The 12900-nt window shown below is 35.2% G+C and overlaps 1 protein-coding gene across 1 annotated transcript; it reads left to right on the forward strand.

The window, feature by feature from the left end:
- The first annotated feature begins 4343 nt into the window (after positions 1-4343).
- On the forward strand, positions 4344-6277 carry LOC139899034 (probable protein phosphatase 2C 25). The gene is made up of 3 exons (XM_071881840.1): positions 4344-4755; positions 5002-5339; positions 5733-6277. The coding sequence occupies exons 1-3, from the start codon at positions 4374-4376 to the stop codon at positions 6099-6101; spliced, it is 1089 nt and encodes a 362-aa protein (XP_071737941.1). The 5' UTR covers positions 4344-4373; the 3' UTR covers positions 6102-6277.
- Positions 6278-12900: the final 6623 nt, after the last annotated feature.

Here is a 12900-nt window from a genome sequence, read left to right on the forward strand (position 1 = left end):
GCATGGCCTTACTTTACAGCACATGATTTGCAAATCTCTTACCGACACCATATTTATGTAATGTGAATACTTATATATATTATTTAATATATAATATATTTAATCTTTAGAATTAATTAAATATTATATTATATTCTCGTTCATAGTTGATTTTTAATTTTTACACCGATGAATTGTACGTTGACGCTCGACTTACGTACTGGTTCCGGTTTTTTGAACGCATTTTCGTACGCTTAGAAAACTGGTACTTTACGTTTCATGTAATGTACCTTTATCAATAACAAGACTCAAATCAATGAAAAATTATCCCACTCAAAGTATAACTTATTCATTTGAGTGTTTTGGTCATTTGCTTCTATAAATCGACGCTCGTTATTTACCAATATATATTATAATAATACTATTTTAAATCCAAAACGTTTTACGACTAATTTAATATTATATTTTATCACTTTGTAAAATAATGATATTATTATTTAAAAATATAAACTTATATATTTTAGAAATAGTTACTTACTAATATAATATTTAGTTTTTCAAAAACTAATTATATTTCAATCGATTAGATATTATTATCTCACCTTACGTTTTACGCTCTAGTACATAATTTTATATGATTCATTTATGCGCCAATTTTTAATTTAACTTCTCAAACGTTCTAATTAACATATCTATAAATCAATCGAATCAATAAACAAGTGTTACAATCGTTTACTTAACTTATCGATATTATTTTCTAAGTTATCTATATTCTCTAATTTTACTTTTACATTAAATAATATGAAGGTTAAATAGTTTATCTTATCAAAAGTCACGAGGCAATTAATGTAAGGCATGTATTGGAATTCAACAGGAATTTCCACCAATCTGTCTAGCTCTCGCTACTTGACACTTTGTCCTTACTCGAAGATCACTTTACCATTTATTCCGAATACCGTTAAAAAGGAAAGGTTTCCTAAATCAAGTTGGACCTCTCAACAGAGATCCGTAATCATATCACAATGTATCTGATAATTCAATCATTTGATATTATCTTCTAATTCCGTTGATAAATATCTTGAAATAATTACGTTCATGTAAAGTATTATTCATCTAATACTTTGTTAACGTTCTCAAGTCATATAATAAACTTCGTAACTTATTTTCATATTAATCAAACATTTAATGTTTCATTAATGTTTCTCAATTTAATAATCACACATATGTATATATTCATACATATCTATTTACACATAATTGTTCATGAATCGTCGAGAGCAGTCGAAGGGTAAATGAATATATGAACACAGTTCAAAGTTTTTGAGATTTCAACATTACAGACTTTGCTTATCATGTCGGAAACATATAAAGATCAAGTTTAAATTTGTTTAGAAATTTCCGGGTTGTCACAACATGGATGAAAAGTTTCATCCATGGATATATCCATTACCACCCGAAATACATACACAAATACATAAATAAAGATATATGCTTACGTATTTACTATTACAAGTTCATTTACCGTTAGATTTATATTTTGCTTTCAACCTTATAATGCAATAACTATAATATATTACAATAAAACACGCATATCTAATAAAATAAACTTACAATTTTCATATTTAATTTTTCATAATCCATGTTTTATAGTAAAATTTAACAAATTTTGTTATATCTTCGACAAATATTACACATTCTTATGGATAGATTTTAAATATGTCATGTTATATTTATTTCCGCTATACTACATTTTTATTCTAATCGCATATTAGAAAATATCATAACATTTTTTAATACCCATTGGATATCCATTAACCCGCTTAATCCACTGGATATGGATATGGATGGATGACCTGAAACTAAACGGATATGGATATGGATATAGATGAACAAAAACTAAATGGATATGGATGTGGATACGGCATCACCCGCTCCATATCCGATCCATTGCCATCGCTAGGTGGGAGGGTTAAATATTGGGCGTCTTAAAACAAAAAATCTCGCTTTATTGGAAACATGGTGGTGGAGGTTTAAAATCGAAACCAATTCTTTGTGAGTCAAATTAATTCGTAGTAAATATGGTGTTCATGGCAACCTACCGTCGGATTGTGGGGTATCTCATATTTCGTCTCTGGGAACTTGAAATAACATAATTCGTGCAGGAAAGAAATTGAAAATTTTCAGGTACACTTTGCCTCATCATTCTCGAGAAAAATTGGAGATGGCGGCTCAACTCTATTTTGGCATGATCTTTGGATTGGAAACTCCGCTCTAAAAATTCTATATCCTAGGCTGTTCCGACTTGATTCAAGGGATGATTCCACTGTTAAAGACCGACTTGGCGATGTTTCTGCCGAAGTCCGAGCTGCAGCACCTTTCCCTTCGCAACAGGCTGCTGCAAACTCGCTGTTTCGCGAGGGTGTAGCTTCGGATCAGGCTGCTTGGATGTCCAGGGGCTGGATCAGACGGCCTTCTGGCCGGGTTCTCGACGAGTTAAACAACCTTGTACACCTTATTGGCTCTGTGGTTTTAGATTCAAACAAAGAGGATTCGTGGTATTGGAATTTATCTTCAAACGGGGGTTTTACGATAAAAAAAATTAACCTCAATCATCGAAGAATATGTTTTTGCTGAAGCTTTCGTTCGTGGAGAAAAAACTATTCGCAACGCTCTAGTTCCAAAAAAGGTGAAAATTTTGGTATGGCGGGCGATAAAGAAAAGACTACCCGTCAGATTTGAATTGGACAAAAGAGGAATTGACCTTCATAGTGTTAGATGCCCCTTGTGTGATGACGACATTGAAACAATGGATCATTCCTTTGTTTTTTGTAGTCACGCGCAAGAGGTTTGGAATCAGGTGTTTGGTTGGTGGAAATTTTGAATCTTCACTCCGTATAGTATCAAGGAAGTGCTTCATGATCATCCTTTGCAAGTCGGATCGGCTATGGGTGCTAGAATTTGGCAAGCGGTCGTTTGGGTTAGCGCCTAATTGATTTGGAAAAATAGAAATAACATGGTATTCAAAGGCAAAAGGTGGAATGCCCCGGTTGCTCTCAACGAAATTCAAGTTCTTTCCTTCGAACCATTCCAGCGGTGGCTGAGTGGTATCCTTGGTTTCACTTCGGTGGGGCCAGGGCAAGGGGTAGAGTGGATTCAAGTTCGAATCCCACTCTTTAAAAATACCCGTGGTAGGCTTACTTACCATAAGCCGGGTTGCCCCTGGAAAGGTTTTACCGACCTATTCAGGACCCAGATCCGACCCGCCTGCCCCTCGGGATGGTTTAAGGTTCGGATCCCTGTAATATGGTTCGGGTTTCCTGCCCGAACGCGTGTGTATCTGCAAATGATGACTAGGCTTCGGTCCGGACTGATGCAAGCTTGCCGTTCAAAAAAAAAAAGTTCTTTCCTTCGAGTGGATTTCAAGGAGAGCTAAAGGTGTCAACATCGATTGATACGAGTGGCTCTCACTTAGCTTAGTCGTTGTACTCTGAGGCGATGCGAACTCGGCATCCCTATTTTGTCTTGTATGTGTTGATATGCTTTTGCCTTGTTTTGGGTGGCATCTTCTTGGGCCAGCCCTTTCCCTGTAAGACGCTTCTTTTTTAATATAATTCCTGCCTTCCGAAAAGAAAAAAAAAAGTACAAACACAACCAATTAAATAAAAACTTTTACGGGCGCTGAGGCAGACTTAAGACCTTAGAAAATTTATTAAAATAAACAACACCTATAAAAAGTCTAAAATAGTTATCGACAACTCGACATCACTACCCTTTGTTACCAAATAAAACATGAACAAAATTAAGGAAACACACGAGGAAGGAAGTAATAAATATTCCAATCAAAACACAAATAAAAAACAACACTTGGTTTACACGGTTGCAACACGGTCCCACTTTGACAACCGTTATTTACCCCCTAAAAATCCTTCCCTATAAGACCACTCCCAACGCTTCTTCCTCGGACCGCCATTCTTGCTTGTCCTCGAGGGCTCCATTGGCAATTGTATGCCCTCACAAGCCCTCACCTCGCCCTCACTTCTCTCGCCCTGCAACTTTTCTTCCCCAAGACTTCTTCCAGCACGAGCTTCTTTTCTCTTTCTTTAATTCTTTGCATTATTTACTTGTACCTCAGCATAAACACCTTGTACCTTATGTATTTAATTAATTTTGTGGGGTATGTGATGAGGATGAAGTATATCATGGTTGGCAATGGTGTGTTATGGGAGTGTTATGGGAGGAAGTGGTGAGAAAGGAGGAGAGAGAAAGCTGATGTGGCGCTGAGGAAGTGCCCATGACGGCGTCATGGTTGGGAGTGGTCTAAATACCAAACCTAAAAAAACACATATAAGTCATGAAATAATAAATCCAAACGTTAGAAAACGAATAAAGTAAAAATGTTTACCGTTGCAATCCCAAACTCACCGAGATTCTCTCCATCGTCAAGTTTTTCTTCTTCAAATAACTTCCAATCATCGTCGGAATCATTATCTTCACCTTCGCCGTCGTTAAGTTTCCGTTATTCTAATGACGGTGGACCCACTTCTTGTTCGAGTACTCCCACACTATCAAAAAGAAAAAGACCTACTAAGTTGGCTATTCCAGTAAGTTCCTTTAGTTTTTCTGGCATGGTTACGCCGCCGTTAAAAACGATGGATGACCGGTGGAATGAGGTGGAGGTTGACGGAGATGGGTTTTCCGTTTATTGCAAAAAAGGGAAACGCGACATTATGGAAGATCGGTTTAAAGCCGTAAAGTTTAATGGACAACATATACAGGTAATACTAATAGCTTTTTATTTATTTTATTTTTTTTTCATATCGTTTTAGTCTTATTTGACAAACACACTCCTATCATCATGAATATCCAATACTCATAGTTTAATGGATACAACATACATTTATCCATAAATAATTTACACGGTAAAAGTATTTGATTAGTATATGCAACAAATTCTTGTTTTGGTACATAAATTCCTAAGTGTACATACATAAGTTTAAAATATAAACTTCTTTTTTTGCAGGCGTTTTTTTGGTATTTTTGATGGGCATGGAGGAACAAAAGCTGTTGAATTTGCAGCCGAAAATCTCGATAAAAACATTTTAATTGAAGTAGAAAAGATGGGTGACATGAGTATAATTGAAGCTGTTAAACAAGGTTACATGAATACAGATACACAATTTTTAGATAAAGATCAACATGGTGGAACTTGTTGTGTGACCGCCATTGTTAGAGATAAAACTCTCATTGTATCAAACGCCGGTGATTGTCGTGCGTTGGTGAGCGTTGGTGGAGTTGCCACGCCCCTCACATCCGATCATCGACTCTCAAGACATGACGAAAAGCTTAGAATCGAAGCACTCGTAAGCATCTATTCATTACAAAAAGTCTATCATATAGACCCGGCCAATGGGTTAGCTATTGTAATACATATACATATACATATTACATATAAGGCATAATATGACATTAATAAATGACAATTGGTTTAATATGATAACGGTCAAAGAATAACCTGGTTAGATCACGTTCATTACAGTTAAAATACTTCTTTTCTGATTAAGTAATTAGTCTGAAAAACCTTATTCGTTTACCTGTCAATCCGTGTACCGATGAACAAACTCTCACATGCCATGACTATATAATGTCTTGTTTTACATTAATATTTATCTAATATGAATTGACCATTTAGAGACAATATGATTTTTTTTTTAATTAGTGATTGTTAATTGTTAATATGTATGGTTGATCTGCAGGGTGGGTATGTTGATAATAGTCATGGTGTTCCTAGAGTTAATGGATCGCTAGCGGTTTCAAGAAGTATTGGTGATGGAAGCCTTAAACAATGGATAACTGCTGAACCCGAAACAAAACTTCTAAAAATTGTGCCTGATTTTGAGTTTTTAATCTTAGCTTCGGATGGGTTATGGGACAAAGTGAGCAATCAAGAAGCAATTGATTTAGCTAGACCGTTTTGTGTGGGCAGCGATAAGTTGCAACCCGTATTGGGTTGCAGAAAGTTGGTTGAGTTGTCGGCTTCTCGAGGGTCCGTTGATGATATTAGTGTGATGATAGTTCAGTTGGGACGTTTCGTTGATGACCTTTTTATATATGGAGATTGTTGATCGAGTGTGTACTAATCAGGCAGCTAGTGAGCTTGATTTTCACAATGGTTTTTAGAGGTCATTTAAGTAGATTATCTTACATTTGAATAACACAATTCGTTTATTCTTTATTATAGTTGATTAATTGTAAATAAGATCAATGTATCATATTTGATAATATTTTGTATATTATTACTCCCTAGTAGTTACATTGATGGTAGTGTTGTGATTTATGAGGATCGCCTGGACGTTGGTACACAAATTTGAGAGAAAATAACTCTATTACTCACAAGAATAGATTACAGAGTATTACAAAACTCAAATAAACAAAAAACTCTCAAACTAACACTAGGAATTCTCACCACTAGGGTGTATTCACTCTTGGTTATGATTACACTTTAACTCACACACACTAACTAGGTGTGATTACACTTTTCTGAATGCATTACAATGAAAGTTTCCACCTCTATTTATAGGAAAAATTTGAGGAGGTGGAAAAGTGTGAACGCTAGATGGTGTGAACGCAGAAAAGGGTGGCTAGCCGTAATCGTTTCCAATTTGAATACTTCAATATGAGTTGTCAAACAAGTGGCAAGCCGTAATTATTTCCAACTTTGCTTCTTCCATGTCCATAGTCAAAATTGGCAACTTTGAATATCTAGTATCTTCTAGATTGCGGCTAGAATGGAGACATCTAACGGCATCTAGAAGACACTAGATTACGGATGGAACTTATCAATTCTCCCCCTCCAGCCGTATACAGGGAAACCACATCCCGGTTATGTCTCTGCATAACATTAGCTTCTCTCGAGTCACCACCTTTGTCAACATATCCGCAGGATTCTCCTTTGTATGGATCTTCACTAGTCTCAGCAGTTGTCGATCAATTACCTCGCGTATCCAATGATAGCGAATATCAATATGTTTTGTACGGGAATGGTACATGGAGTTCTTGCTCAAATCTAGAGCACTCTGACTGTCACAATATATCTTGTACTCCTTTTGCTTGATTCCAAATTCTTGGAGATAACGCTTTAACCACAACATTTCTTTTCCAGCTTCTGCGGCAGCAATATACTCTGCTTCAGTTGTGGATAATGCAACACACTTTTATAGTCTTGACTACCATGAAACATGAAATGTCCCGTTCTTATTGATTAAAACGTTCCATATTAATTGATTTCGTTGCGAGGTTTTGACCTCTATATGAGACGTTTTTCAAAGACTGCATTCATTTTTAAAACAAACCATAACCTTTATTTCATAAATAAAGGTTTAAAAAGCTTTACGTAGATTATCAAATAATGATAATCTAAAATATCCTGTTTACACACGACCATTACATAATGGTTTACAATACAAATATGTTACATTGAAATCAGTTTCTTGAATGCAGTTTTTACACCTTTGGTGCAGAACCCCGAGTGATACTTTTCACACCTTTGGCATAGCTGCTTCTGATTGTTGTTGTTGTTGCGGTTATTATTGTTGTTGGGATGATTGTTGTAGTTGCTGTTGTTGTTGTTGTTGTTGGGCCGTTTGTTGTAGTTGCGATTGATGTTGCGATTGTTGGGATAGTTGTTGCGATTATTGTTGTAATTACTGTTGTTGTTGTATTGGTGATTCTTATCACCGTTTTCCTCCCACTTTCTTTTGACTTGCTTCATATTGGCCTCTTCAGCAGTCTGTTCTTTAATTCTTTCTTCAATCTGGTTCACTAGTTTGTGAGCCATTCTACATGCCTGTTGTATGGAGGCGGGCTCGTGTGAACTTATATCTTCTTGGATTCTTTCCGGTAATCCTTTCACAAATGCGTCGATCTTCTCTTCCTCATCTTCGAACGCTCCCGGACACAATAAGCACAATTCTGTGAATCGTCTTTCGTACGTGGTAATATCAAATCCTTGGTTCGTAACCCTCTAAGTTCTGTCTTGAGCTTATTGACCTCGGTTCTGGGACGGTACTTCTCGTTCATCAAGTGCTTGAATGCTGACCACGGTAGTGCGTAAGCATCATCTTGTCCTACTTGTTCTAGATAGGTATTCCACCATGTTAACGCAGAACCTGTGAAGGTATGCGTAGCGTACTTCACTTTGTCCTCTTCAGTACACTTACTTATGGCAAACACCGATTCGACCTTCTCGGTCCACCGTTTCAATCCGATCGGTCCTTCGGTTCCATCAAATTCCAAAGGTTTGCAGGCAGTGAATTCTTTGTAGGTGCATCCTACACGATTTCTTGTACTGCTAGATCCAAGGTTATTGTTGGTATGTAGCGCAGCCTGTACTGCGGCTATGTTTGAAGCAAGAAAGGCACGAAATTCCTCTTCACTCATATTAAAGGTGTGTCGAGTAGTCGGTGCCATTTCCTTCAAAATAGTCAAATGAAACGAGTTAATCATATAGAATATCAAGAGTAGTCAATAGTATTTCGTAGCGTAATATGAACTTATTTATAAAAGCTCTTTCTTCATATTAGCGTTTTATACTCTTTAATTCGGGTAGTACCTACCCGTTAAGTTCATACTTAGTAGCTAACATACCATTTCAACTACTACAATTCTATATGAAAAACTAATCACAAAAAAAATATATATATATATCATATTCAAACCTTTATACAATAATTTGCAAACTTACAATACCGCTATTTTACATATAGCATGAAATATAGCACATAAAACTTTGATACAAAGTAGTTGCGAAGATAATTCTAGTTAATAAATAAGGCGTTCAGCAAAGGCAACAAAGACACGTAATTCATACGTCCAGAAATAAGTCATGCATTCTGGTTTTACTAATACCACTTCCCATCCTTGGTCTTGCGGAACGTAACCGTTGTGACCGATAGTATGACAACGTGTTGTAACGTCGTCAAAAGGGCGAAGGTTACGTAATGACCAACAGTCTCGTAATAACCTAAAAACCTCATTTCTTACCCCAATTACCGACTCCGTCACTTGTGGGAACGTTTTGTTTAATAGTTGTAGCCCGATGTTCTTTTTCTCACTTTGGTGAGAAGCGAACATTACTAACCCATAAGCATAACATGCTTCTTTATGTTGCATGTTAGCCGCTTTTTCTAAATCATGAAGTCCTATATTCGGATACATTGAGTCAAAATAATTTCTTAACCCGTTGCGTAAAATAGCATCTGGGTTCCCCGCAATATATGCGTCAAAGTAAACACATCGTAACTTATGGGTTTCCCAATGTGATATCCCCCATCTTTCAAATGAAAGCCTTTTATAAACCAAGGCATTCTTGGAACGTTCTTCAAATGTCTTACAAACGGATTTTGCCATAAATAGTTGTGCCGAGGAATTCTGACCGACTCTAGACAAGATTTCATCAATCATGTCTCCGGGTAAGTCTTCTAAAATATTGGGTTGTCTATCCATTTTGTGTTTTTATACTGTAAAATAGACAAGAGTTAGATTCATAAAATATACTTATTAATACAAGCAATTTTTACATATATCGTAAAGCATAAGCACACTATATTACATATATTACACCGCACAAATACAACTATCTTATTCCGACTCACTCGTTTCTTCTTTTTCGAACTTGGTTCTTTTTGCTAAGTTTTTAGGGATATATGATGTTCCCCTAATACGAGCCGTCGTTTTCCACATTGGTCTAGAAAAACCTAGTGGTTTAGAGGTTCCCGGGTTATTGTTACAACTTAAGAAATACGGGTGTTGACGATACATATAAAGTTCATCGGGGTTAGAATCAGATTTCTCTATTTTTATGCCCTTTCCCTTATTGTTCTCTTTTGCCTTTTTAAATTCAGTTGGGGTAATTTCTATAACATCATCGGAATCCTCGTCGGGATCCGATTCATCGGAGAATTGGTAATCCTCCCAATATTTTGCTTCCTTGGCGGAAACACCGTTGACCATAATTAACTTTGGTCGGTTGGTTGAGGATTTTCTTCTACTTAACCATTTTATTATTTCCCCCACTGGTTCTTCTTCCGGTTTCGATTCTTCTTCCGGTTCCGATTCTTCTTCCGGTTCCGACTCTTCTTCTGGTTCCTCTTCGGGAACTTGTGAATCAGTCCACGAATCATTCCAATTTACATTTGACTCTTCATTATTATTACGTGAGTCAATGGGACTAGTTCTAGAGGTAGACATCTATCACATAATATCAAACACGTTAAGAGATTAATATATCACATAATATTCACATGTTAAAAATATATAGTTTCCAACAAAATTTGTTAAGCAATCTTTTTTTTTTTTTCAAGTAAACACAGTCGAAGTCCAGACTCACTAATGCATCCTAACAAACTCGATAAGACACACTAATAAAAAATTCTGGTTCTCTAAGACCAACGCTCGGATACCAACTGAAATGTCCCGTTCTTATTGATTAAAAACGTTCCATATTAATTGATTTCGTTGCGAGGTTTTGACCTCTATATGAGACGTTTTTCAAAGACTGCATTCATTTTTAAAACAAACCATAACCTTTATTTCATAAATAAAGGTTTAAAAAGCTTTACGTAGATTATCAAATAATGATAATCTAAAATATCCTGTTTACACAAGACCATTACATAATGGTTTACAATACAAATATGTTACATTGAAATCAGTTTCTTGAATGCAGTTTTTACACAATATCATACAAACATGGACTCCAAATCTTGTCTTTATTTTAGTATGCAACAGCGGAAGCTCTTAGTATTCACCTGAGAATAAACATGCTTTAAACGTCAACAAAAATGTTGGTGAGTTATAGGTTTAACCTATATATATCAAATCGTAACAATAGACCACAAGATTTCATATTTCAATACACATCCCATACATAGAGATAAAAAAATCATTCATATGGTGAACACCTGGTAACCGACATTAACAAGATGCATATATAAGAATATCCCCATCATTCCGGGACACCCTTCGGATATGATATAAATTTCGAAGTACTAAAGCATCCGGTACTTTGGATGGGGTTTGTTAGGCCCAATAGATCTATCTTTAGGATTCGCGTCAATTAGGGTGTCTGTTCCCTAATTCTTAGATTACCAGACTTAATAAAAAGGGGCATATTTGATTTCGATAATTCAACCATAGAATGTAGTTTCACGTACTTGTGTCTATTTTGTAAATCATTTATAAAACCTGCATGTATTCTCATCCCAAAAATATTAGATTTTATAAGTGGGACTATAACTCACTTTCACAGATTTTTACTTCGTCGGGAAGTAAGACTTGGCCACTGGTTGATTCACGAACCTATAACAATATATACATATATATCAAAGTATGTTCAAAATATATTTACAATACTTTTAATACATTTTGATGTTTTAAGTTTATTAAGTCAGCTGTCCTCGTTAGTATCCTACAACTAGTTGTCCACAGTTAGATGTACAGAAATAAATCGATAAATATTATCTTGAATCAATCCACGACCCAGTGTATACGTATCTCAGTATTGATCACAACTCAAACTATATATATATTTTGGAATCAACCTCAACCCTGTATAGCTAACTCCAACATTCACATATAGAGTGTCTATGGTTGTTCCGCAATATATATATAGATGGGTCAACATGATAGGTCAAAACATTGTATACGTGTCTATGGTATCTCAAGATTACATAATATACAATATAAGTTGATTAAGTTATGGTTGGAATAGATTTATTACTAACTTTCACGTAGGTAAAATGAGTAGTTTTTAACAATCTTGTTTTACTCGCCATTTCTTCGTTTCTAATCCGTTTTGAGTGATTCTAGTGGCCACGGTTTCGTATTGAACTTAAATTTATGAATCTAAACAGAAAAAGTATAAGTTTATAGTCGGAAATACAAGTTACAAGTCATTTTTGAAAGAGGTAGTCATTTCCGTCGAAAGAACGACATCTTGATGACCATTTTGAAAAACATACTTTCACTTTGAGTTTAACCATGATTTTTGGATATAGTTTCATGTTCATAAGAAAAATCATTTTTCCAGAAGTATAGCTTTTAAATCAAAGTTCTTCTTAGCTTTTAATTATCCCAACCAAAACAGCCCCCGGTTTACTACGACGGCCTATATCCAGTTTTATGGTGTTTATCGTTTTTCCGGGTTTTAAATCATTAAGTTAGCATATAATATAGATATAGAACATGTGTTTAGTTGATTTTAAAAGTCTAGTTAGAAGGATTAACTTTATTTGCGAACAAGTTTAGAATTAACTAAACTATGTTCTAGTGATTATAAGTTTATAACGTTGAATAAGACAGCTTTTTATGTATGAATCGAATGATGTTATGAACATCATTACTACCTCAAGTTCCTAGGATAAACCTACTGGAAATGATAAAAATGGATCTAGCTTCAAAGGATCCTTGAATGGCTTGAAAGTTCTTGAAGCAGAATCATGACACGAAAACAATTTCAAGTAAGATTTCCACTCGAAATAAGATTGTTATAGTTATAGAAATTGAATTAAAGTTTGAATATGATTATTACCTTGTATTAGAAAGATAACCTACTGTAAGTAACAAAGGTTTCTTGATCTTGGATGATTACTTGGAATGGATTTAGAAAACTTGGAAGTAAACTTGCAATCTTGGAAGTATTCTTGATTTTATGAAACTAGAACTTTTGGAATTTATGAAGAACACTTAGAACTTGAAGATAGAACTTGAGAGAGATCAATTAGATGAAGAAAATTGAAGAATGAAAGTGTTTGTAGGTGTTTTTGGTCGTTGGTGTATGGATTAGATATAAAGGATATGTAATTTTGTTTTCATATAAATAAGTCATGAATGATTACTCATATTTTTGTAATTTTATGAGATATT

This window comes from Rutidosis leptorrhynchoides, chromosome 3 (assembly GCF_046630445.1).
Source record: "Rutidosis leptorrhynchoides isolate AG116_Rl617_1_P2 chromosome 3, CSIRO_AGI_Rlap_v1, whole genome shotgun sequence".
NCBI lineage: Eukaryota > Viridiplantae > Streptophyta > Magnoliopsida > Asterales > Asteraceae > Rutidosis > Rutidosis leptorrhynchoides.